At 33.5% G+C, this 27,553-nt stretch overlaps 2 protein-coding genes and 1 long non-coding RNA gene across 25 annotated transcripts in view; 2 read left to right on the top strand and 1 right to left on the bottom strand.

Moving 5' to 3' along the window:
• Positions 1 to 9,003, top strand: part of TRIM13 (tripartite motif containing 13) — a 55,231-nt gene extending 46,228 nt beyond the window's left edge. For all 7 annotated transcript variants that reach the window (XM_077158175.1, XM_077158176.1, XM_077158174.1 and 4 more), the window contains one exon: positions 3,369 to 9,003. In XM_077158175.1, coding sequence (XP_077014290.1) covers positions 3,375 to 4,601 — 1,227 coding nt within the window. In that variant the 5' untranslated portion in view covers positions 3,369 to 3,374 and the 3' untranslated portion in view covers positions 4,602 to 9,003. The remainder of the gene's footprint in view (positions 1 to 3,368) is intronic.
• The window catches only part of LOC143681281 (uncharacterized), a 109,371-nt gene continuing 81,861 nt past the window's right edge, over positions 44 to 27,553 (bottom strand). For 10 of the 17 annotated variants that reach the window (XR_013174517.1, XR_013174505.1, XR_013174506.1 and 7 more), the window contains 2 exons: positions 18,980 to 19,168; positions 44 to 18,046 (listed from right to left, as the gene is read on the bottom strand). This is a non-coding gene — a long non-coding RNA (uncharacterized LOC143681281). The remainder of the gene's footprint in view (positions 18,047 to 18,979; positions 19,169 to 27,553) is intronic. The other 7 variants (XR_013174518.1, XR_013174516.1, XR_013174508.1 and 4 more) reach the window with 7 other exon arrangements.
• Positions 6,284 to 21,224, top strand: KCNRG (potassium channel regulator). The gene is given in 8 exon segments (XM_077158181.1): positions 6,284 to 6,597; positions 6,599 to 6,644; positions 6,646 to 6,771; positions 6,773 to 6,826; positions 6,828 to 6,856; positions 9,934 to 10,038; positions 10,040 to 10,695; positions 20,687 to 21,224. Coding segments are annotated over 7 exon segments (771 nt in total). The 3' UTR covers positions 10,137 to 10,695; positions 20,687 to 21,224.

Raw genomic sequence — 27,553 nt, 5'->3', positions numbered from 1 at the left:
ATTTCAGATTTTATATTAGCCATATACTTAACCAAGGGTGTTAAGTATACCCTTCCATTTGTTAGACTAAAAATCGTATGTATTTTCCTTTAAAATTTTTGGGACTTCAAAGAAACCGCTTTTGAGGGAACTAATAAGTCTGATTTTTCTCTGAAAGGTATTTGAGTCAGCTGTGGAAGTGTTTTCATAGTTTTTGTCTTACAGCAAAGATTTTGAATTAAACTTAGAGATAAAGTTTTGAGGCATAAAGCTAAGGGAAGAAGAGAAAACAGTGTTCAGCTGTTAAAGTGAGTGTAAAATAAAAATCTTTAAATGTAAACCAAAATTAGTAAACTTTATTAATCAAAATGGAACAGGGGGGCAGGCCACAGTGGCTCAGCAGGCAAGAATACTTGCCTGCCATGCCAGAGAACCCGGGTTCGATTCCCGGTTCCTGCCCATATAAAAAAAAAAAGGAACGGGGGCTAAATTTTTGATTCAATTAAAAAAAAACTTTCCAAATAGTATTTTTTCCTCTGGTTTATCTGATGTTAAAAGCTTTAAGCTGATTATGGCTTTGGAATGATGGTTTATGCTTTCTAAATTTCTCTGCGACATTTTCTTTCTGCACAGTGAAAGGTCTTTTTACTTTTGATCATACTTGTTTGCCTTAAAATCTGCCTGGTGCCTACTGCAGTTCCCTTGTCAGTTTTCTTCAGTTTCTTTTCTGTTTGCCCTGGGTACCCTTATCAGTTGGTATCCTTTGCTTTTCTTTTTAATTATTTAATATGCTTAGATTGGATTTTCTGGAATTACTAATCTTGCAAACATAAGTACTTTATTGATGCTGCCCTCCCCACCCCCTTCCTGTTTCTACTGTCTCCTCCAAAATCTAGCCTTAGTGTAGGATTCTTAGGTGAAAGGTAACAGCAGTGGAGGTGAGTATGGAATAGGACTAGGTTTGGAGGATCATCAAGAATTACTTTCATTGTTCTAAAGAGTAAGGCTGTTTTAAAAGTTCTTGATAACCTCTTTAGAGTATACACTAACTGCAGTCTTTATAACTACTGTCTTCAAATGCATTTTCAAAGGTTTTATGATTTCTCACAAATAGTCACATTTTGTCATATGGCACTAAATTTGTGACAGAAAAATCTTTTTTACACACATACGTCTCACAACCTCTAATATAAAACCATAATCTAATTAGTTCTGCAAGCTCAGTTTATCTTTTAAGTACTTTTATTCTAGATTTTGGCTCTAATATGTGACTCTTGACATTAACTTATTTTTAATTACACAATGGCCTACAGATTATTACATTGTACTTTACTTATTTTGGTAGTAATGTGATATATGTATGTGTATATGTGTGTGTGTGTATATATCTGAGTAAACTAAATGAGGAAGGAACTTTTCAGCACTGCTTTTCATTTATAAACTTTAGGGATGAATGCATATTTCAAAATAGAAACTTACATTGACAGATGGTATTCTCTAGATTAGGGGTCTCAGTTTTTTTTTTTTTTGTCTCAGGACCCATCTATACTCTGAAAAATTGATCTCAGGAGCTTTTGTGTGTGTATTGTTATAGATATTTATCATATTAGAAACTGAAACCAAAAAATGTTTTTAAATATTAATACATTGAACATTTTCATTTTCCAAAACAAAGTTTTGAGAAGAGTGGCATTACTTTACTTTTTACAGAACTCTCATGAATGCCTTAGTAAAAGACAACTGGAGTCTTCCCTGCTTCTGCATTCAGGATGTTGCCATGTTATTTTGTGTGAAATATACGAAGAAAATTTGGCCTAACACACATAGATGTAGTTGGTAAAGAGAGGAATATTTTAATAGCTTCGTGAGATAATTGTGGATCTTCTTTGATATTATTCCAAAACTTGACAAATAACAAATGGTAGTTTATTAAAGGTTAGTTGCATTATAGAATGTGAAATTGTTGAACTTTGGGGTCTTTCTTGTAGTTTGAATGGATCTTTTATCTATGCATGATTTATTTAGGACATTTGTGACTTGAAAAAATACCAGTTCACTGGGTTATGCAGATCTCCAAATATTGACCTATTTCATTATAGTATTCTACCCCCCCCCAAAAAAAATCCAAGCACATTTATTAATTTCCCACTACTTAGCTCTTCAGAAAAGTCTTTTGTTAATGGGAAAGTATCATGCTAACAGTGGCAAATATGTTTTCCAAATTTCACTTAAAAACTCAGTTTGTACCTTTGGCAAGAAATACTATTGTTTCCCTTGAGTTGTCCATTTTGTTCCTTTTTGAATGTCTACCATATACTTGTTTGAATAGCCATAGGTCATCATTCAATCTTTCAAGTAAAAATGAAGTTCCACAAAAAAAGTGGGTGGTTCAGCCTGCATCTCAGTTACAGAAGTGCTTTCCCCAGACAACATCTGTTCGTATGTGGCAGAAATGCTTTATGTGTATTTCCTGTTTTGTTACACAAAATGTTAAAAAGACACATACTTAGGCTTGAACTTGGTGTGTATGTGTGGTGGTGGAGAACACAATTACTACCAGAATAATTTGATGCTACCTATTGCCTTGCTTGATCCTCCAAAGGCTCCAGCAGTTGTTTACTCACCATTGTTTTTGCATCATTAGTGCAAAAAGAAGCAACATTTTAGTATTACACAAGTAATTTTGACCTCACTGATGCCCTGAAAGTCTTAGGGATACCCTGGTTTCTCAGGACCATGCTTTGAAAACTAATGCTCTAGGATCTAAATCAGAATGGCTTTGATAACATACATTCGTGGTGGTTAAAAAAAAAAGACATTCTCTAAGAGTGAATAATAACTCTCTTAACTTGTGACTCTATCTATTTTAGTAATTGTAACCCTTATATTGAAATAGAAAAAGATGCCATTGCCTAGTAAAAGTCTACATGAAAGTTTGTGCTTAAATTTATATTTCTATGCTTCTTTCTTTTAAATAGCATGCCATTTTATATTTGTGGGCCCAAAGTAAAGAGCTCTTTCTATTCAGACACTGTGTACTTTGTTTCTAACAGCTAGTAGTCAGCTCTGTTTTAAAACAATCAGTTGGGTCCTGCTGGCTCAACTTGCAGTTGTCCTAGTCCTAACCCTGTCTTAGCCAAAGACTTGTTGGAAAGCCTATACAAAGGCCTTGTGTACAGGACGCCTTACTGTTAAGGAGCATGTTCTAGTCTCATTGGATTAAAACTGCTTTGGTTTGCATTCCCTTCCTAAGTTTCTCTTATTTCCTTTGTTTGGCTGGTTATTTCAGTGAAAGGTCATTTTTAATGCTTATGAAGATAGTTGTTACTATTTATTACATAGTCATAATGGAAGGGATTACTGGAGTAAAATGTTTTTTTCTATCGTAGGATGTGATGGAGCTGCTTGAAGAAGATCTCACGTGCCCAATTTGTTGTAGTCTGTTTGATGATCCTCGAGTTTTGCCCTGCTCGCACAACTTCTGCAAAAAATGTTTAGAAGGGCTCTTAGAGGGGAATGTGCGGAACTCCTTGTGGAGACCATCTCCATTCAAGTGCCCCACCTGCCGGAAGGAAACTTCAGCTTCTGGGGTCAATAGCCTGCAGGTCAATTACTCCCTGAAGGGTATAGTGGAAAAGTATAACAAGATCAAGCTCTCTCCCAAAATGCCAGTGTGCAAAGTACACTTGGGGCAGCCTCTCAACATTTTCTGCCTGACTGATATGCAGCTCATATGTGGGATTTGTGCTACTCGTGGTGATCATACCAAGCATGTATTCTGTTCTATTGAAGATGCCTATGTTCAGGAAAGGAATGTCTTTGAGTCCCTCTTCCAGAGCTTTGAGACCTGGCATCGGGGAGATGCTCTTTCTCGCTTGGATACCTTGGAAACTAGCAAGAGGAAATCCTTACAGTTACTGACGAAGGATTCAGATAAAGTGAAGGAATTTTTTGAAAAGTTACAACACACATTGGATCAAAAGAAGAATGAGATCTTGTCTGACTTTGAGACCATGAAACTTGCCGTTATGCAAGCATATGATCCCGAGATCAACAAACTCAACACCATCTTACAGGAGCAACAAATGGCCTTTAACATTGCTGAGGCCTTCAAGGATGTGTCAGAACCCATCATATTTCTGCAACAGATGCAAGAGTTCAGGGAAAAAATCAAAGTAATCAAGGAAACTCCTCTGCCTCCTCCTAATTTGCCCACAAGCCCTTTAATGAAGAACTTTGATACCAGTCAGTGGGAGGCCATAAAACTAGTAGATGTGGATAAACTTTCTTTGCCTCAAGAGACTGGCACATTTATTAGCAAAATTCCCTGGAACTTTTATCAGTTAGTTGTGGTAGTCCTTCTGCTTGGCCTTCACATTTCTCTCAGTCCTGCCATATTTCTGGAATGGTCTTTATTTGATGAATTTGCAGCTTGGAAAGATCATCTTTCAAATTTCAGTTCCTACTATCTGACTAAATCAGCCGACATTGTAGAACAGTCAGTTTTTTACTGGGAACAGGTAATAGATGGGCTTTTCATTTTCAGTGAGAGATTCAAGGATTATACTTTGATGGTACTAAACAATGTGGCAGAATTTGTGTGCAAATATAAACTATTATAAAATCTGTTTCAAGTACACAGTTCTTTGTACTGTTAGAAATTTGTTAGAGGACAGAATGAACAATTTAGATTTGGCAAATATTCCAGTCAGATATTTTCCTTCAATGGTATTTCTTTAAAAAATGTCCTATACATGTTGTTTGTTGGGTAACAAAGGTAAAAGTGAAATTTAGTAATACAGTCCTGAGCCCTCCTTCCTTTTTTAAAGAGTGCTTTTGAAATAAGCAACATCCTCCTAACATTGGTTGTGTTTAAGCTATGATAAAAATGGGAGAAGAAAAAGAAAGTGATCTAAAATTGTATTGATGAGTGAGTACAACAGTTAGTAGTCAAGACTACTCTTATAAGGTCACTCTTTTTGGCAGTGAATATTCTTTAAAAAAAAGATATGGTTTGAAGATATGGATAAACTGGGTTTCCAGATTTTTCTACTGATGATTGATCCCTTAATTGCCAAAATGTGAATTTTGTATAAACAAAAATGATGGCATTTACATTTTGGGGGTATGTGTATGGAGAATTCAGCCTGCCTTTTTCTCCTTAGTTATTGTAAATGTATCACCAAAGGAATTTACTGGTAAGTTAGCTGTGCAGACAGAAATAGGTTGTTTAAAAAAGTTTCAGCAAATGGCCAGCTAGAAATGGGCAGGTCACCTTGTTACTGCAGGTAAGTGTTGTGTTGTTGCTTCAAAGTATTGTAGCAACTGTACAACTAAATGGGTCCATTTGCCTAAGTAGAATTTTTCGAAAAGTATAATGAAGTCTGATTTGACAAGAAATGAAACAGTCTGTCAGCTATTATAAAGTACAAAGTAATCAGCTAAACACTAATACTGTCTTTTAACATGTAAAGTGTTCATACCAGATAAAGATGCCATATCTCCCAAAGAAAAAGATAAATTTTCTCACTTAGAATTCAGATGAAAACAAAAAAGTGACCTTATCTTAGAACTGTTCTCTTACTTCTGTTGTGGAACATGACTTTGAAAGTCCATTAAGTGGAACAGAATTTTAGGGAACGGAATGTCTTTGCCCAAGCCCTCTTTAATTTGGTTGAGAAGAGGTAACGCAGAGAAGAAGGTAGCAACAAAAGTTAAAGCACAGAGTCGTGGTTTCTTTTTAGCTATGAGAACAACAATCACCTCTAGGTGAGGTAATGGCTGTCTCATCCATAACCAACAATTCATGGTTTAGTCACTAAATTGCTAAAGAGTTCATAAAAATTATGACACTGTTTCTCTGTAAATGAGTTTGTAAATGAGTTTGCTGACCAATTGACAGAAGACTTAGTAGAAAAGAGGTCTGGGGAGCAGGTGCTTTTTTCCTCCCATTATTATTGTAAAAAATACAGATTTGTACCAGGTTTTAATGGCAAATTTTTTTTAATGCAGTAAAGGAAAGGGGTCTATTTGGCATCTCCTCAGGTATCTTGGCAGTTTTCCTTAAATTATTCAGTTCCTTATCTCGCTCCTTTCATTTGTGTACTGAGTTCCCAAGCAACTCAAATTTGCAAACACAGCTATGGAAACACTATTTGCTTTAAAATAGTTACCTGGGAATCTAGGTCTATTCTTTGTTACCCACCACTCCATTTCTTAATTGTATATAACCAGTGGCATTTATTGATTACAAGTTTGTAAGTCTGAAGCTGATGGTTTGTAGCCCCCAGTTTGAAGTAAAAGAATGAGTAGTCAGGAACTGGTCACTTTGAACATGGGAGGGAAGATATACACAAGGTTTTCTACCATCAAGCAGTTTCCTGCCTCTTGGCTGGCATGACTGTTAGATGGCAGAGACAGGATGGTTGATGGTGAGATTTCTGTAGACAGAGAAAGTGTTTTCTTTAGTTTCATCTTAGATTTTTCGAGAATTCACCAGCTTTTATTACCCACTGACTTTTCAGACTATCTTAGGCTTCAGAGAGAGGCTGCTTTCTTTGAACTTGAGTCTTTGGTTGATCTAAAGCAAGAACACCTGTTACAGCCAAGACCTGTGCTCTGAGGTGCATTTCCTATGGTGGAACACTGGAGCTTTGTTTTTTTTCCAGGGAGTTTGGCTCTTGCAGCAAAACAATTGAGATGCTAAATGGGAGGATTACCATGTTTATTGAGCAATCTTCAGCACCAACCTGGAGTAGTAACTCTTTTCTTCCCCAGATGATCTTACTCCCAGCTGCCTCCACAAAGACCTTCTTACCATGACTTGGTTTTCCAGTGTGGCTCTGAATAGCATTACTGATCACCAAACTGGAGTCAGGTATTTTGTACTTTGAGGTATCTCTCTTCTATACCAGTTTCTGATATTTCCCTCAAAATCGTGTTTTTGGGGCAAGCAATGGAGTTGGGTTACAGGTGAAATGACCAAATAATAATTGTCCAAACCCGGACACTTCTTAATAAAGAGGGTACTGTTATTATGTAGGACAACATAAGACTGCCCAGGAGAAACTGGGACTATGGTTATTCAAGTTGTAGCAGGAAATAATTTTATCGATTACTGGTCCACTACTAATGAATTTGGCTTAGAATTGAAATACCTGATTTTTTTAAGAGATCTTTAGTTTTTATCTCTGTGATTTTCTTACTATGTATATTTCTTCTTTCAGTCTTTATGATTTGAATATTGATTCTTTTCTTCATCCTTTTTTTTACTCTTAAGGACAGATATATCCCACAACAAATTTGGTATCCTGTTCGATCCTTGGTGCTTTTAGACAACTCAAAATATTGAGATAGGCTGTCAGTAGTATGTTAAGGATAGTTGCATTCAATATACACCCACCCCCATCCCTATTGTTCTTGGCTATATCCATTCTGCTGTTAGAACACAATTATTTTTCTTTACAATTGTCTTAATACTATCCTACCATTATTTTACTAACTGTGAAGGCTAGCTTCAAGTTTCAGGAGTTAAAAAAAAAAAAAAAAAAAAGACTTGCACATGTCCATATATTCTTTTTGGTAAAGTTAGATATGTTTTGGGGTACTTTCTAAGCTTCATCAGTAGCCATCAGGAAGAGGAATGTCTGCCTCTTCCTCAGCTGCTGGTGCTGCTCAAGGACTGGATGACACTGGACAGTATAATACAATATGATACTTCTTAGGTTTTCACACTTTATAATTTCCTGCCCTTCAAAACAGGTTGAAATGTTATTCTGGGAAAAGTGAGGCAGTCAAAGAAATAGGCTGATTATGAAGAAAATCTAAGACCCTATTTTAATTTCAAGAGTATTTTATGATACCTCTGTGTATGTCTTTCAGAAAAGAAGGAAAATGATCAGATATTTGTTTTGTTTTATGTTACTGGTGATTAAGGATTAAAGACCCCTTTTCCAAAAGTTAGAAACCTAAGGGAAGATGGTGCTGTTGATTTTACAAAGAAGCATATTAGGCAAAAAGAAAATATCCTGGAAATGCTAAGTACGCCTTAAAAACTATACATTTGTAGGAATTAATTGTAATCTTGAAAAACAAGATTAGATACTCAAATTGGTATTCCTGTGTGTATACCACAGTGCTGAGTAGCTCTTTGTTTGCAGCAACAGTATATATTTCATTTTCATGTGAAAATAGCTTTATATTTAAACTTCCAATATAGAGAATTCCAAAACCAGAAGCTACTTTAAAAACTAACTTCTTGGTCACCATTCCTAGTATCAGTTATTTCAGAATTTGTTCCATCCAGTTATGTTTTTTATTTTGTTATTAGTGCCCATTTCAAAGTAGAGATAATCTGAATAAAGTGAAATTATTCAGATCTCTTGCTTACTTTTACTCTGATCTAACTCTGTTCAGATGTTTTTGGAAGGTGAAAAGTGAAGGAATAAGCCTTAATTGGCTCCTGTCAATATGGTATACCATATAGCTCAGTGTGTTTTACCAGTGTGATTTATGCTAAAGTTGTGGTAACCTAGCCGGTTGCTCAGTTACTATCTCTCAGGTTCACAGTACTAGAAATTCTTGGCTGGAATTCTGGCAGATGACCAATCACGTGATACCATGTTATCAAGTTCAAATTGTGATCACAGGATTCTAGGTCTCTTTGGTAGCATTTAATCTAGTCCATCTGACTCTCTTTTTTAGATTGGTTCAAATGGAAAAGTATAGTTTCATTTAAAAATTTTAAAAATAGGTTGATTTTGTTTTTTTCTTTTCTTGTACTTGAAGCCAGGAATCAGGTTCTTTGGCCCAGTGATTTCTTGAAAGGGCATACACTATTGTTACCACCTACTTATAGTATATTACAGTTTATTATTTTGTGAGATGTTCTGGTAACTTTTGTTATCTTTGACAAGTGTTTCTAAGCTATACAATCAAGAACTGGGACTTGGGAGTAGCTGGAATGATTTAGCAATGTTAAAAATTTGCTGTCTCAAACATAATAAAGTATTTCTTTTTTTGAGAGATGTGCTTTTTTTTTTTTTTTTTTTTTAACCAATTTCTTTGCCTAGAACGAGTTTCTAATTGTAGGCTATAACCACTGTATTTCAATCAAAATAACTAAAAGAAAGCTAGGGATGTTTCTAAGCATCTTTTTTAACTCCATGAACTACATATAGTGTAGGTAGCTGCCTAAAAAATAAATTAGTCTTTTCTTCATATCTCATAAACAAATGATAGGAGGACACAAGATAAAACATCCTTGATGAAAGATAAGGAGTAACACAGTTATAACTATGCTATAACTAGTAGCATAGTTATAACTGTGTTATAACTAGTAACACAGACTATAACTATAACTAGTCTGAAAGATTATTTTCCTTAAATTATTTGTATTGGTTCTGCCGTGATTCTGAGGCCTTTTGGCCCTACAGTTTGCTCTTTATCAATGCACAATTATTGATTAAAAACTGACAATAAAATTTTCTTGGCATTTTATATCTGTAAAACTTCACCTAAAAAATGGATTTGAAAGAAATAAGTCACAAGAGAAAGTTAATTATATCAGGTGTCAATAACTGGCAAAAATAGATCTGGAAGTAAAATTGTAAACATAAACTCTTTGTAAAAATTAAAATGAAAATAGTTGATCCTTTTATTAAAGCAATACTCAGTGAATTGAAAACAAAAATTGGGAATAAAGTATGCTCTATAAAAAATTAAGCCAATTTAATTGTTCATAATTTCTCAGTGAAAATTCATCAATTGGCCTATTTCTAAATGTGGAATTAAAATGATTTTGAAGACCACAGCTAGTCTCTGTTTTCAGAACTCTGAAATTACTGATGTGAATTTGTAAATAAAGTCTGAAAAAAACAATCTGATCAAAAATGGTATGATGCCTTTGAGGGTACAAATCAAATTTATGTGTTTTAAAATTTTTTTGCATTCTAGGCATGTTTCTGTAAAACCTGATAATTGAAAATTGGCCAATAGAACTAATGTCTTTGGTCTACTGATTGACAGTTTACTAAAGGAAGGCTTCCATCTGGTCAGCGCTAGAAGACAAAACAGAATGCTATAGTTTTGAAAGAGTAAAAAGGCTTGAAGCCCTTACTGTGAATAAAACAGTGAAACCAGAGACAGCCATATGTTAGAGCAATCTCAGAAGGAAAAATGAAGTCTATTCTCTTTAAAGTGCAACGGCCATTGAACAATAAATGTTTTTCTTGTTTGGAAATTCTGTATTTGGGGCATGTATGATAGTCAAGTATGTACTCAGCCTAACTTTTTGGACCCATAACCCTACCATGCCATCTCCGGGCAGCCACCCCTCAATGCTTAAGCCACACTGAACTGCTTGCTATTCTGTAAACAAGACCATCCACTTGTTCTTTCTATCTCAGTGTATCCTCTCCCTTTCTCTTCTTCATAAACACTTGAAAGGTTTTCAAGAATGGGCTCTGGAATCAGAATGCTTGGTTTCTTATCCCAGCTGTCTCTTACTCTGGGATTTAGGCAAGTCATTTAACCTGTCTGCCTCAATTTATTCATCTAGCAAATGGTGCTAATAAAGGTATCTCCTTCAGGTATGTGACGGTTACAGGAGTTAATGTAAAGTATTCAACACATTGCCTGGCACATGATGGGCACTGAGGAGATGTTAGTGATGATGATAATGAAGAGGATGGACTGCTTACTTTCAACTGCAGCTTGGTAAGGCCTTGCTTTCCTCCTTACCCAGTCATATGAATCAGACCTTTCCTCTATATATGATTTTATACACCATAAAAGAACAATTTTTTTTTCTCATTTGAATGTGAATTTCTCGATCCACTCAGCAGTTTTTTAACACTACTGTGCCAAACGCTTGGTGACAGCAGTAATATCTTTTGCTACTAATCAGCACCTAATTTGGTGCAAAGCTTTGAAATAACTCCTATCAGCATCTAAAATATACATATATATATACCTAAGTATATACATATACTTTTACACATTTACTGTTCTCCTGTGAGTTGTGTGTGTGTCATTTTAAACACTGGGATAAACACCTAGAAAAAGAATCACTAAGTCAAAGTGCCCTGACTATTTTGCACATAGTAGGGTTAATATCTATTGAGTGAAAGTGGTTAAGCACCATATTAAAAAGTACAGTTCATTCAAAAATACCTCTTGGACATTATACTAAATTTTCAAGATTAAAAAATGAGTAAAACAAAAATCCTTATTCTCAGAATTCACTCAAGTTGCAAAGTATATCATGACAGTGAAAGATACAAGTAAGCTCAATGTTTTCAATAGGAAACTGATAAATTATTCTTAATGTGATGGCATACCACACAGCCCTTAAAAAGAACGAGGCAGCAGTTTATAAACTGGTAAGGACTGTCAAGATATAAGTGGAAGAAATAACAAGGTACAGAACAAATTGCACACTAACATTTGTGGAAAATGTATACACACTTTATATATATATAAAATTTATATATATATAATTTTCAGCAAAGATACATGTCACCTGTGGGGAGGGCATTAGATGAATGGGGTTTAGGTACAAGAGGAAGACTTACTTTTCACTAGATAAGGTGATGTATTGTCTAGAAATAAAAAAAGATGACAGGTATGTGTGTGTGTTGAGGTGGGATTGGGGCTGCTATTGCGTAGCTTATTAGTATCTCTTATACTGACACAAATTTTACTCTACCACCCTTTCTGTGAAACCCCTCTACATAGTTGTTATTCCAGAAGTTTCCAGTAGTTACTCAGATTTGTGAATAAGGTTATGGGAAAGGGCAATTTTTTGTAATCTAAGCGCCCTACAAAATGTTATCTATAATGTAAAAGTACAGATACTTCAAGATTGGTAATGTTAAAGTTAGCAATTGAAGATAATGGTCCAAACAAGAAAAAAAGCCCTAAAAATAAGCTTGATTTTGGTTTTCATTGCACTCATTCTCATTCTTTTCTACAGAAAAGCCATCTTACATGCTTCAATGTGTAGTCTTAGTTTTGGGAATAAGTTTGGTCTAGCTCCCTTGGTAGCATCCTCCTCTAGGGCACAATATTCTTCTTATGATAAATTTTTGACATGCATATTAATTAGTTGGGATAATTGGCATGGCTATACATGTAACAGTTTAATTTTGTATAGTACTTTGCTGATGAGATTATTAAAAAATGATAATTGATAAAAAAAATTGTGAAGCAAATAATATTGTAACTACAGTTTGGCAAAGATTAAGGCAGGAAATGTTTAAACTGCTATTAACGTGTTCTTAGTTATTCATATTTTCAGGAAACACTTTTGAGATTGGAAAGAAAATGTTCTTTTTAATGTGCTAACAGAAACATATTACTTATGAAAACATACAGTATACATAGCATTCATTCATTCATTCAAGAAATATTTATTGACCCCTACTATGCCTGCCAGATACTGTTCTAGACCGTGGAGATGTTATAAGGAACAAAACAATTCCTCAGTCTCTGCAGCTTACAGTGGACTGACAATGGGTTTAAATTAAAACAACTGAAGCCTTTTAAATAGTTTCTCAAAAGTTAAGCATTAATACAGAGAGGAAGAGGTTTTTAAAAGGAAATAGATTACCACAATAAAAAATACACATATTATTCATTGTGGAAACAGTATGTTCCAAATGTATTGAGTTTTTTATTTTATAAATATTTCAGAGATTATCCCACCTGGAGACACATCTATCACTATCATCTCAGTAAGCCTCTAATGTCCATTCCAAAATAAAGTGGACACTGTAAGTGGCTTGCAAATAAAATTAAACCTTATTTTTGGAAGGCAGGCACACATATGTAGTTTGAAGAAAACAGGCATAGGTCCAATTAAAAAGTCCTGCCTGCTTTAGAAAAAAGAGATTTCGACATTTTCATATAGGTATCACTTAACTTCACGGAATTGATTTGTCAATTTATTCTGAATTATAAGAAATAATGGCAGAGCTTATCCTGGCCAACCATGTTCAAAATCTTGTTCTAACAAATCATTTATACTTATTAATTGATCTCATGTACTCAAATATGAATCATCATAATGGCATATTCAGGTTTGATAGTAAATGACCGTTAATAGTTGGCCTCCCCTATTTTCCCACTCATGTTTGTTTCAGTTTCTTTCCATCAGCCACAGTTTTGTTCCTGTTAAGGCACGATTCTTGAACCTCAATAGTTATCTCATAAGTGACTGGAAGTTCTCTCAACAATGATTTCCTGCAAAAGAGTTCTAGTGTTCTTAGTTTTTATATACAAGTCAGAATTACAAAGAGCTCTTAGGTTATGATAAAGTTGGAATTAATTTGGGCTGCTTTCAAAGTATATCTGAAATCAGAAGCCTGCAATAGTATAAAATGGCCAAGGGAAAGGAGCTTGAAAAATATATGGTTTAGGGAATCATACTCTATTTCTAATTTCTAATATTGTTCACACCTGACAAACTTCAGCTTAGCTTTATAAACTTTTGTATTGATTCTCTATCATAAACAACAAATGGTCACATCACTAGAGATGTACATCACCAGAGACCTTGCTTGAGTCAAAAAAAAAAAAAGATTTGCTAAGAGCATGCTAAACCTCTTGTAACTGGTATTTTTCCACTGTGCTGGGCAAATTGACTCTGTAACAGCAAGTTTAGCACTGTAGAAGCCACTAAGGAAATTTTTAAATAGAAATTTTTTTTATTACCTTCCTGGAGCCAAAGAACCCATGGGAGAGAGCAATGTGACATGAAACTTAACCATTTTTAAACAAAGTGTCCAAGAAAGAGAAGGGATAAAATTACTAAAAATACTTAGATTTCTGAAATAGCAACGGACTAGTAAAAAACATTATTATCCACCAGTATGCCACAGAACTACACTTCAAAAACTATTAGGCTTTTTGGAGAAGGTCCTATTGGAGATGAAAACTTATGTATAACTTCATCACACAACTTTTCTCATAATTAAGCTTAGAAAATGCCTTAAACTAAAAAAATAGCTCTAACCACAAAAATCTACTAATGGATTAAAGCTGACACCTTTCATGGATGAAAAATTAATATTAAACCTGGCACAGGATAAAAAAGTAACAACTAAATGTGCAGCAAAATAAATAGAACTTTGCTCCCAAAACACAAATGTTATAGATGCCCCTGACAGGTTTTCAGTTAAGTAGCCTTTTTCACCTTCAGATTTCATACCAGCACCTCACATCCAGAAATCATTAAAACAAGTAACATTTAATGATTGCTAGATTAATGTTTTAATGATTACTCTATTTCCTGGGTAAGATATACCAAATACCAAGTGTTTCTATTTCATGTTACTCTTCTTTATTTCACAACAGTTCTAGTAAGAATTCAAATTTCCTTGGGTTCTCAAACTGGAAGCCAAATAGGAGTAGTTGTCTCATTTTTCTTATAATGTGACTCCAAGAAAACCCGTTTGTAATATCTGAAGTTCCATGAGTTCTTTTAAGATGAGAAATGGGATTGTGCTTTAAACTGGTCTTTATATTCCTGCACAGTGCTAGGTGTCCAACAGGCTCAACTGAACTGAAAAACTTGGAAAGCTATAGTCTCAGTGAACAGGCAGTTGGAAAAATAAGAATTACAGTAGATTCAAAGATGGATACTTTATATAATTCAGTCTGAAAGAACTGATTCAAATTAAAGACTACAGAAAAAACAAAACAAAACAAAGCAAACATGGTATTTTCTATTAAAAGTTTACTTGAGTAATCTCACACAGACACAAGATAAAAATATAGATGTATATAGGAATACTAACTAATTGAAAGTTACACGAAATTAAATGGTTAATGCAGATAAAACAGACCAGCCAAAATTGGAATATATATAATTTGCTAATAAAAATGTAATGCTATCCTGGTCACAGCATTTAGTAAAATAAATAACATGATAACTTAAAAAGGGCAAAGAAATTCTCAAAATCCCACAGTCCTCACCTAAAACGTCCAACAAGCCAGGCCTCATTCTGCACCAAGACCTAACCTCCTAGAGAAGTTACGGAGGGAGGGGCAGGCACAGAACAGGGAAAGGCAACTTATTGCTTAGAATTCTCTTTTTTTGCTGGGCCTGGAAATAGAAATGTTAAGCATATAATATGCTATAGAATAAACTATGCATGTTAATATTATTTTCCCAATATTACTTTTGCAATGGTACCTAAAGAAATCAGAACATTATTAAAATATAAATAGCCTTGGGATAAGAGTAACTGAGTAAAATCTAATTACCAATTTTCTGAGGTAAAATGAAAGATATTTGAGGGATGTGGAAAAGTTTTCCTGCATTTAGGCTTGGAACAAATTAAACAATTGCAGTATATTTTCCAGAACTTGATGGTCTCTGTCCTTATAAAATTGCTTGTATTTTAAGATATGAAAACAAACAGATTTTTTGCAAACTCTAATAAAATGAATTTTATGATAAATTATGAATTGAACAAATGCTATTGAATGTGCTTGTGTATGTTCTCCCTAAATTTATACAAGCTTATCAATAAAATAAGATAACCTGACTATAGATTAAGTTACATAATCTGAACCCTGGAACTGGTAGTAATAACACATATAAAATATAATAATATTAGAATAAACTAATGCTTCAAATATATTCTGTTTAAGAAATTGTTAAAATTTACAGAAAAATATAAATTTATTTTTTAATAAAAAAAATAATGCTAAAAGAATGCTTTGCAATTAAACATTAAAAGAATGCAAGTTCAAAATTAATGTCATATGACTACAATTGATATTAAATCTCAACTTACCTCCAAAATTTAGCAATCATTAAGAGACAGTAGAAATCAGCAGACCAGGTATATAGGTCAGATATACCTAGCTGGAAACACAGAAAGAAATGCTCCCAGTTCTGCATAACCTCACTTGAAGCCGTAAGTTCATGGAACTTGGATTAATCAAATAGTTTAAGATTTGAAGTAAAATGGTCTGAAATATCATGGTACATCCAGAAGACATGTTATTGAGGTTCTCAATGGCTATTTTGGAAATGCAGAGTAACATTTCAGGTTTTTTATATATCATTACAAGTTCAAAAATCAATTAAAGAAGTAGAGTAGTGACATTTGAGTCTAATGATAGGGGTCTAGTTTTCATGGCAAATAGCAACTAGGTAAAAGATAAAGACACTATGACTTTCAAAATAGGAATCCTACTAAACAAGGTATAGCTCCTAAAACAACCAAAATATTTGCCTTAATTAAAAAAAAATTTTGGTCACTGTTCAAACTCCTGGTTATAATTTAAGCAGTGCTCAATTTCTATTTGATTTTTTGGGGCATACTTTCTTCAGAAGCAAACCTAGTTTAGGGTGAGGAGGAGAAAACTTCAGACCTCTTAGAACCTTCATTTCCACAAGTGTGTCTCTATCAAAAACAAGTGTTTAAATAAGGAATCTCAATGATCTAAACCTATTTTTGACCATCTTCCTGAATTTCTTGTCAAATCTTTGAAATGCCACACTTGCACTCTTGGAAATTTGTCTTCCTGGTTTTCAAATTTCTGTTTATTATTACAGCTCTTTAGCCAGAATGCCAGGCCTTTGTGCTATACTGTTTCTTGAAACTGGAGACCAGCACATTTCCCTCAATTCAATTACTTGCCCTTCCATTTGAGAAATAAAGCCATGATAATTTTACAAAGTTTTAACTGACTGAATTATTTGGACTTTAAGTTCTCTATTTCAATCCCTCAGTCTACTTACTGGGAAAGATCTCTGTTTTATTCATAGAAGAGAAGGTGAGGTTCAAGAGTATTAAAACATTTTATTCACTAACCTTCATAACTAATACAACTGAAGGGATTTTCTTATAGGCACAACCTTGCAATATGGTACTGTAAGGGAAAAAGGGAGTTTGAATTCAATTTTGGAAATGTTTTATTTAAGATTACATACCTAATAAGTAATCTATTCACATAAATGTGTGTATACAATTTTTGTTTTAATAAAAGGATCCATTGCCCTTACTAAAGAGCTTCAGTCAGCTCCTTTCCTCTTATCAGCTCTTATGTGGCTAACTGCCGAATTTACTTCTCCAGTCCTTTTACTGACTTTTTAAGTTCTGTGTATCCAAAAAGTCCTGACTTTTTAATTTCTGTGAATCCACAATCTTTAATCAAGGGATTTCAAACAATGCCTGGACATTATCTTAAATGCAATATTACAAAATGGGATTCAATATGTTCCCTCTCAAACCAGCTTCTCTTTTAGAGATACCATCAGTTTCCCAATATAGAAAATGTAAAATTTTTGACATCTTTTATCCATCTACCATGATGCACTACAATTTTTTATTTTGAAATATCTTACTCTTATTTTTTTCATTTCCATTCTCATTGCCACTACTCTGTTTAGGTTTTCTTCATTCTTAGATAACTATAATAGTCACGTGGCCAATTTCCTTACCACCAGACTTTATTTCTTAGAAACCTGTAAATAATATTTCCATATATAACATCCAAAAAGTCAACTTTTGTCACTTAGTTTCAAGAAACTATAATGTCTCCCTATTCCTTGCTATATCGAGACCAAAGTTCTCTATTGGTTTTCCAGGCAAAGGCCCAATAACCTAATTCTAACCTAGTTATCCAAATTCATATAACCTTTGCCTCCGGTCTTATGGCAGAGATCCCAGGTTACTTTTTGGGGAATGTTACACTTTATTTTGGCTTACGTTCTCATCCACAAATCAAGAAAATCCACTTCTTGACAACTCAGGGCATCTTAATTTATAAGCTTATAGGCCACAAATTACAAAATGAACATATTTTTATCGTCAGCAGTGACAACTGTCCAATCCCCCGTAAGCCTCCCAAAGTTACTTACAGTTTTGTGCTGAGGGGATCTTCACATATGGCATTTATTGCCCTCTACCAGAGCGAGTTGTTAGGCATTCTGTACAGACAATGTATGCTGTCTGCTTCGACTCAATCCCATCTTCACATGTCCTAGGTACCCGTGGTATAGTCAGTTCTCACCTTTTTTTGGGGCCGATGGTGATGTCAAAATTCATGCCTGGAAACCAGGTCATAAAGCAAATCAATATAGAGGGGAAACTGCGTTGCCACAGGAATCATTTTTTAATTGCTGGTTTAAATTCCTGACTTTTGATTAAATGTTAAGTATAATACGTCAACCACCCTCAAGACCAAACCAAAACTCAACAGCAACAATAGACTTAAAAAAATACGTTACATGCAGCAAGTTCTTTCAAAACAAATATAAATGAAAAAGCTCTAAAGGTACATACAAATAATTTCCTTACTATGCCATAAATATGACTTAAAACATGCAACAGCAGCTAGCAAAAGCTTCATATTTGATCCACAATTCCATTTGCCCTTTAAAACAGTAAGACTTCAGGTATCATAAGTATCATAGAATAAGGAGAGCCCTGATACGTGAAACATGTAAAAGGCAGAGAACTTCTAATTACCAAGAAAGAGCCTGGGCATTTCTATCTTTAGCTGGCATTCAGCTTTTCTGGAGCAAACAAATAATCATAAAGGTATCACTGTTGATTTTCAGCAATCAGGTATTGCCATTATGTTTAAGACATTGTGCTAAGCTTGCAGAGTATACTGTAAAGAGTAAGAGTCCCTACCCACAAGGCAGGATGTGTTAATTGTTGTCAGTTATGGGAGCACAAAGAGAGAAATAGTATTTCTGGCTGAGGAAGAAAAGTGATCTGGGAAAATTTCAAGCAAGGGATAATAGCAGTAGTAGTATTTAGACAGAAGATGAAGGGAAAGGTATTCTGGGCGTCACTAAATTGAACTAAGGCTTGAATGCATATCAGAGAGAGGCCTGGAAAAGGAGTATTTCTATTTGGCTTATCAATGGTACTATGTTATTAATTCACAATCATACCCATCGTAATTAGGTCAATTTTAGTAGGACAAAAGTAGAATTTTGGCTATATAACCCTTTCCTCTTAAAATTTCTCACCTGATTTGCTGAGTTATGAGCCACATACCCCCTAATCACTTCAGATAAATTTGTCTTATTTAAACCTAGATTTCCTTCCAATATTTCTTACAAGTTGTGGTTTTTTTCTTCAAAGCATCACACCTTAGCCCTCCAGGGCTGTCAGAAATCCAAAATACTCTTGTTTTCTTCAATTAGAATCGAGGGCACCTTATACAAAAGAAGGAAAATAATCTCAAACATGGTTATACTCATTTCCTCTACCTATTCCCCGATACTCTTTGATTTTGACCTACTCTATCTACGTTACTCTTCCTTTCTGGGTCATGACTTAGTTCATTTTGTTTTCCATATTCATATTTTTTCCTTTCTCCAAATCAATCCTTTACATCCTTTAAGCATAGCTAATCTTCAACCTCCTCCAAAGTCTTCTCTAACTTATCTAAAGCCACATTCCTTTGCAATTCTACTGCACTTCAAGTCAGCAAGAGTTTATGCTATATTTTCGTTTAGTTGTTTCTTGTTCATTAGTCTAATATTCCCATCTACAACCAATATTCTAGTTAAGTACTAGGCATAGGATAGGCCTTTAAAAAGAAAATATTTCACTTGAAAAATGTAAACAAAACTCAAGGCATTTGAATATTTTAATAATTATTTTTGATGAAATTGTTATATTATTTACAGAATTTGAAATCATAAATTATCACAACCTGAGATCATACTATTCAAAAAGATTTGCATGTGAATAAAATGGTCCTATTCTATCATATATATATGATATATATAATCATATATATATATATGATTAAAACCAGTAGTCATTCTTGAAAATCCCCTCCCCTTGGATCCAAACAACTTCAAGCTGTAGGAGACATTTACAAGTGGCTGTTTACAGCCAATATATTTTAACCCAAAGGGTTTATAATTTTAATCCTTTAGAGTGTCTAGCTTTCAAATGTATTGTCAAATCATGAATACAATATAATTTTGTTCAGTTTGGAATAAAGTGAAATTTTGCTTAAGAGAAATTGGAATTCTTTGAATCAAATCCTTAGTTAACAATTAGTCACTTATTCTACTTTGAGAAGTCAATCTTAAGAAAGTTTGTAATCAAACATCGTCTAGATCACATGACTTAAAAGTCAGTACAATTCTTAAAACTTCTATACCAACAGTATATTACATAACAATTTATAGGACTTGCTAGTAAAACCCTTACCCATAAATTTCAATGATATTCAGCAACTCTGCTTAAAGCAATAAAATATCATGAAATATTGTAACCTTTATTAATAATACTGTTCCAAAAAATATTCAATCAAGGTTTAAGATCCTTGTAAACTTAAGTAAACTAAATCATTCAGTATGCCAGAGTGCACCATTAATTCATTAAATGTTTTGTCTTGTAAAACATTTAAAAAATTTATTTATTATCATTTACAGTGCTTTTCTTCTCTCCAAGTTCCAGTGGGGGATGCTTTTCTTTTTTGTTAATAATGACTCACACAGTCAAGGTGTTGGTCTGACAAAGGTTAGAAGAAATAAATCTAAGATGTTTTCTATAATGGTAAAATTAACATATAACTTTCAGAATTCTAAGACAATATTGATGTTTTCCCATTGGTATACAAGATTACTTAACCCTTTCCCCTGCTTTTATAAGTAATATGTTGCTATACTGAGTTATTTGTAAAATGGATATATTAGAAGCCAATTCTCTTACAGGATTATAAATTTGGGACAAGACAGGACCAAGTTTACCTGCTACAATTCAAAATGTGGTTTGAAGAGAGACAACAATGCACTTAAGGCCACTTAACCAGCCAGTAATAGAGGAAATTTTCAAGTATTTGAACAGGACCACATTTAACTTCTCTGGTACAGGAACAGTTTAAGATTCTGTTTACGTTGTTATTCCTTTGGCAAAGTTACCAAGCTACCTAAACATTTTTTAGGGTTACAATAAATTTATAATACAGCATTATAGACTTTTGTTTTGCTTCATTTCATGGCTTTCTAATCCAGTGGGCAGGTTTGACCTGCTCAGGCATGTTGAATTGTTATTGTAATAAATTGCATCATGATGACGTTAAAGAAACTAGTATCAGAGGCAAGTGCTCTGAACAAAATGACGTGTTAGATGAACAAGTAAATTGTACGTTACTGAATGAGAATTAAATGGAAATTTGTCTGGGGCTTTAATGAAGACAAAAGGGTAAAAAAAATAACTTACAGATTATCATGTCTATAATCAACTAATTTAATGCACATTTTCATTTCCAATATATAATATTCACTTGATTTTGCATGTTATCTTTAATTCTTATACAAAGTCTTGAGTGAATCTTAATTCTAAATTATTTCTTTAGAAATGCCTACATTAGAGCATTTTTCCCCCATAGGAGCAAGTAATAAAGAAAAAGAATAAAAATAAGTGATAAGAATAAAAAATATGGTTAAAAAGAACTATTCAATCAAAAAAAATTCATTTTAAGCTATGAGAATTTTCATCTTTTTAAATTTAGGAAGTTAAATATAAAAGTTGAATATTAAAAGTAAAAACTTTGAAAATACTCTAAAATTATAAGATTTTTTGCTAAAATAATTTAAAACCACCAAATAAATCAGATTTATTCATTAAATATTAATTCAAACATTATTGGCTGTCCATTATTGGATATCTACTATTTATCAATTATATTTTCAAAACTATTTTTCTTTTTTTTTCAAACTTTAATTTTAATGTCCTTACATGTGCAAGGAAATTGTTAACTTGAAATAACAAATCAGATGCTACAATTTGTAAAATTATAAATTCTCACATTAATAAAAATAAGTTCTACACATTCTTAAAATTATAAAAACATAAACAGCACAATTTAAAACAAAACAGTCATAATAGGAAATAAAACATGATGAAAAAGTAATTTAGCAAAGAAAGGGTTTTCTAACATAAAATTCTATATTAGATCTCTTCATGGCTAATAATTATGCAGGTCTGGATTAAGAATGAGGTTATATGATGATTTCATCAGCCATTCCCATGTTTCCTGACAAGTTGCTGGGTAATTCTATTTGGTAATTGTCTATCCAAGACCTGCTAAATGCTGGTGAACTGCCACATTTTTTATTTAGATTCTTAAAGTCAAAATTCTATAATGCAACAATATCTTAGGGCTTCTCCTCATCTAAAAATGAGGAGCATAATGAGTATTATTCTGCAGTAAGCAGACACTTTTAGAAAAATACTTAAGAATAAAATTAATTTTAAAGTAGATGACATGTCAAGAAATTTATAATAAACACATTTGTTAACTATAAAACAAATATTTCACTAACAATTAGGTCATGTCTAGTTTGGAAGGAATCAGCTGTGTAGAGCAACAGGGGCCACAACATGAAACTGACCCAAGACACTATATACATACAACAGGAGGGCATTAAGACTAGAGTTTTAGTTAATCTGGGAATATATCTTGTGTCCCAACTCAAAGTAAGGCCCAGAGCCAGATGATCCCCCAATCCAGGGCAAAATATCTGAATACCAGGGAATTTAGGTAGACAGGATCCAGAAGCTAAAAACTGTAAAGTGCTGTTGGGTGCTGTGGGTTTGGCAGGTAGGTAGGGTTTGGTCTGGGAAATCAGCAAGAAAAGAACAAAAATGCAGTACCAGGAAACAGGGTTACACCCTATAATCCTAGTGAGAGAGATGCAAATGAAAACTTTTTTTTCATGCTGTAGAGAAAGGCAATTACACAACTGCTGTTTTGGTTGGATTCTAATACAGAAGCTAACATGGATTGATCAGCCTAAGCAAGGTTGATCATGATTTTGAAGCTGTTCTTAAGTAATCAATTATAGAGAAACTATAGGGCCAATCAGATGAATAATGAAATTGAAGGAAAAAAACACAAAATAGCTGTTTAAGTACAAATACTTGTTTAAACCCTGAACTTTGAAATGGTAACAAAGCTAACCGGAATTTCTGATCTCTATATTGCTTTCTTGTAACATCTCAGGAAGAATGTCTGGGAATCCATTTCAATCTACTAAAGAGATAACTTTTCTTAAGATTTACATTGAGGTAAATTAAAATAAAAATATGTGGCTTGTGAAGTTTATTCAATTAGCATATCTCAATAAGAAATAAAGAGCCTTTATGAAGACTTATGCATATAAAATGTTACATTACTTGACAAGTACTTTTCATTTCTTTCCTCTTGACATTCAGTGAAATTGTAATGGTGATCTACAAATAGATTCCACCTAGTAGAGTCTGAGAGCATTCCACTGAAAAGTAAAATCTAATTTCTGGCTATCTAACCAATGACTTGCTATTGGATAGCCATACTATTATCAATATCAATGTATTTTACTTAATAAGGGGGTTAACATTTAACTGATACTATGGGAAGTTACGAGCCATATTTACTGCACTGGTCAACAACAAAAAATGCTGAATTAAGATACAGTCTTTGGGCTTAAGCCCATTAGGTTTATTCTAATAGGAGGTATGGAAGTAAACAGGCAGAATATAAGTAATAATAAACTATTATAAAGGTGATAGTACAGAAAAGGAAGTTATTTTCTATATGGTGGTGGGGAGTGGAGGAGAGGAAGTTACCCTTCTGAGGTAATAGCTAAGAAAATTTCTGAAGGCTGAATAGGAATCTACTATACAAGAGGGAATTGCTCTGAATGAGGCAGAATGAATAACATGGAATACTAGGAACATGCTATGCGTGATAACAGGTTAGCAACAGGTCAACTTCCAAAATGTTTATGACTCAGATATATGGATTAGTTTGTCTGCAGTCCTTTAATTGCAAAAGGTTTATTTTCTCTCCTAGATTTTGATGAGATTCCAAAGAGGGACATGTGTCTAAGTGTGAGATAATACTGACATTTAAGACAATTTAATATCATAAAAATACAACCAAGTATGACTTGATAACCCATAGACTGTGTAGATTAACTCTAGACAGCTGGGAAGGAAAGTTTTCTCAAGGGAAGACTATACTACTACATTAAGGGCTGTAGTTGAATATGTCTGCATGTATAATATCCATGGGTGCAAATACAGGAAATAGATACAAGCAAACCCAATCCCCAATGTTACTGAACCACACTTCAAAGTGGAACATTTGAGAAGACAAATTGTGCTTGGTATAGTGTTTCCATGTACAAAACTATCTTTAAGATGTTCCTTAAAAAACAAAATTCAAAGTCAGCCTATTAGTCTACAGCAGTTTTTTTTTTTTTTGCCTTCGAGAACAGGAAGGCCAATGTCACCATTTCCTTGGCTTCTATCGCAATGAAGTAGTCAATGACAACATGTGAATATCTGGGTTCAACAGTCACATTTAAACTCTGGAAAATTATTTCATCTTTGCTTATAGTTGAGGAAACTTGTTAATGGGAAAAATATAACCTATTATAGTTTGAGGAATAAACAAGACAATGTTAAACTAAAATTACTACAAAAACTAAAAGTGCTATCAAAAAGGAAGGTATTACATTTTGACCACTACACAGTGTAATATTTGTTAGTTCTGTCTTCCCAATCTCTTGTTGGCTATAAGCCAGAGGCTGCAGAAGTAATTACTAAGAGCATGAGCTCTGTAATAAAATCATCTGAACTTGAATCCTGACCCCCCCCCAGATCCTTATTAAATGTTGTGACAACTGGCATGCTATTTCCTTAACAATAAAATGGGAATAATGTACCTCCCTCATAGGGTGCTTAGAGGTTAAGCTGATTAACATATGTAAAAGTTTCTGGCAATGGATAAACACTCAATGTGTTAGCATTTACTATTTCTACCACTAATAGCACCTACAGCTTGAGTGGTTTTCATGTGCACTTAAAAACAAACAAACTCTACACCCTAAGGGATAGATATTAAAATAATGTTTTGGTGATTTGATTGATTTGGGTCATTTTCACTAAATAACTACTAAAAATAACTAAAAATTTATTAGCTTACCTATATCCCAGAGGACAAATAATCGTTAACAAATGTGCCAGAGGTGATGTTCATTATTGTATAAAATAGAATTGCTCTTTATAGAAAAAAAAATTGGTTTTTAGAAGCTCTTAAATTTCTTTTCTAGACTTATATTAGTTGCCTGTATTTGAATGGTAGGACTGTACAACATACAACACAGTCCTTAAAGAGTGGTTTACAAGTTATCTCCCATATCAAGAATCTTGTATATAATTTGGAAGAGAACTAGGGTAGTATAAAAAGCACTTCTAAAAACTAAGCTCAAATACTAAAAAACTAAGGTGTAAATAAAAAAAAAAGTCATAAAATTATAAAAATTATCTTCTCAGCTAAGCTGTAAGTTTGCTCAATCAAGTCTCAACAATAATTTGGACTCAAATGATTGGCAAAGATTATATAGAATGATTATTTCCTGCATATCTGATGCCAGAATCAACTAGCCTTACTGCCAATTTGAGTGAGTCTAATTTTCCTGGTAACACTCCATTTAATAAATAAATGAGCATCTATTATGGACCTGGGTAGGATGAGAAGGGCTCTAACTTGAAGTTGAATTCACTTATGTTTGATGACAGAAAGATAATTCCAAGAGTAACTGCAAGCCCAAGCTACAGCTCTGCAGTCCAAGCATTCTGGAATACAAACATCGTATTATGCGCCAATGATATTACAACAAAACTTTCCCTAAATCAAAACTATAAGATTAAAAATTTCTGTAGAATTCCTGTTTATCTAAATTCTTTACCTTCATTCTCCTAGTACTTTTAAGAGGGAAATTAAAACTTAATGATTACTGATTAACACTATAAATATAAATAAGTTCTTGCATGAACTAAACAAAGGAAAACAAAAAAGAACCTTAATGATCCATTCTATAATGGATTTCCTATGACTTTCAAGATACGATCTTTAAAAATTATGTTCAGGGAGGTACAACAGTGGCTCAGTGGCAGAATTCTCGCCTGCCATGGCTGGAGAGCCGGGTTCGATTCCTGAAGGCTACCCATGCCAAAAAAAAAAAAATTATGTTCCTGGTTCTTGTATTTTCATTACCTCATAGGTCTCAGACAAGTGATACATACTTCTGGAAGCACCGATTTTCTCAGAGTATCTTCCTTAGTCAGTTCTGTAAAAACTAGGCTCTCATTTCCAGTAAAAACTGTCCTAAAACTACACAAAAAATCCCACAAAGTTCCCTATCAAAAATTGTCCTTTAAGCACAAATGTCCTTATACTTTTTTTTTTTCTTCTTTGTCCTTATACTTTTAAGGCATGGATCTCTTAAAGCTGATGCACTGATTTTCCTTTTACAAGATGTCCTTTAAATCTCATGTTTTTCCTATATCAATTTTAAGGTCCTTGTAAGGAAGCCTGTTTCCAAAATGTACACATCCACAGTTGGCAACAGGCCCTAGTTTGCTTATATTTGCCTTCCTGAAACTTGATCTCAGTTCTGTCCTTCAGATCAATCTCAAGATTGCTATTGTCTTTTTTATTTCAGGGAAGCTTCTCAGTGCCTTTAACTAGTTATGATGTTTGAGAATCTTGTTTTTCCCATTGTCTGAATGAATTCTGGTTGGCTCAAATCCATACTCTACATGTGCCCGCACGTGAGACAACACATGGAGACTTCTAATTGACAACTGCTTTGGGAAATAAGGGTATATTAGCAAGAAAAGCAATAAATTAAACCTGAATAAATGAAGAATTTGCATGCTAGTTCTACAATCTGTTGAACCCTTACCTTCAGACTTCAAATTAAATACCTGAACTTGGCTATTGAGAAATCAAAACCATCTGATATTGTTAAGATATGTACACTGAAGGAATTTAGTTTCTTAATGAATGTAAGTATTTTTAAATCATTAAGATCTTTCCTGAAGTTATACCTATGTAGAATTTTCTAGAAAGAACAAGTTATCAATTTCTAAACTTCCAAATTCCTCGAGTCTTGGAGGTATCTGAACATAACACCAATTAAAAAAAAAGTGGACAGATAAATACATGAACCTGAAGCTTAATTTTTGGGGTTTTTTTCTATTTTAATTTTTCAAAGATCAAATAACCACTAAAATGCAGACAAAAGTGATACAACAGAATGTCTGACATGAAATTTGTACTACAGGACTGTTCTGGTGACCTATTCCTTATCTGTTACCACCCCCTGAAAAAAAAACTGATTTTTAGATCCCCCAAATAGTAATTCCTTTTTTTCTATAGCTAGCTATTTTTCAGATTCTAAAACTTGCCTTTTTAAATATTGCTCTTAAATTTTAAATTATTTACTAGCATCTAAGAAAAATAGGTTGAGATATATCATTCTTGCTTGCATTCTAAATTGAGAAAAACATACAATAGACCAAAAATTTACTGAGTTCATTTATTAACATCATATTTACATTGAAATTGATAACCTTAGAAGCATGTTTGAACCAAAATATCCACAATTATTCATTATATAAACATCCATTACTCATTAACACAAATGTTTTTGAGTATCAAATGAGAATTCTACAATTTTAGAACAATTCAAGCTTCTTGAGAAATTTGATGGTAACTGAAGTACAAAGGAAGAAAACAAACC

Source organism: Tamandua tetradactyla, chromosome 4 (genome assembly GCF_023851605.1).
Source record: "Tamandua tetradactyla isolate mTamTet1 chromosome 4, mTamTet1.pri, whole genome shotgun sequence".
Lineage (NCBI taxonomy): Eukaryota > Metazoa > Chordata > Mammalia > Pilosa > Myrmecophagidae > Tamandua > Tamandua tetradactyla.
The sequence above is the reverse complement of the archived record's forward strand: the minus strand, read 5'-3'. Positions and strand labels throughout refer to the sequence as shown.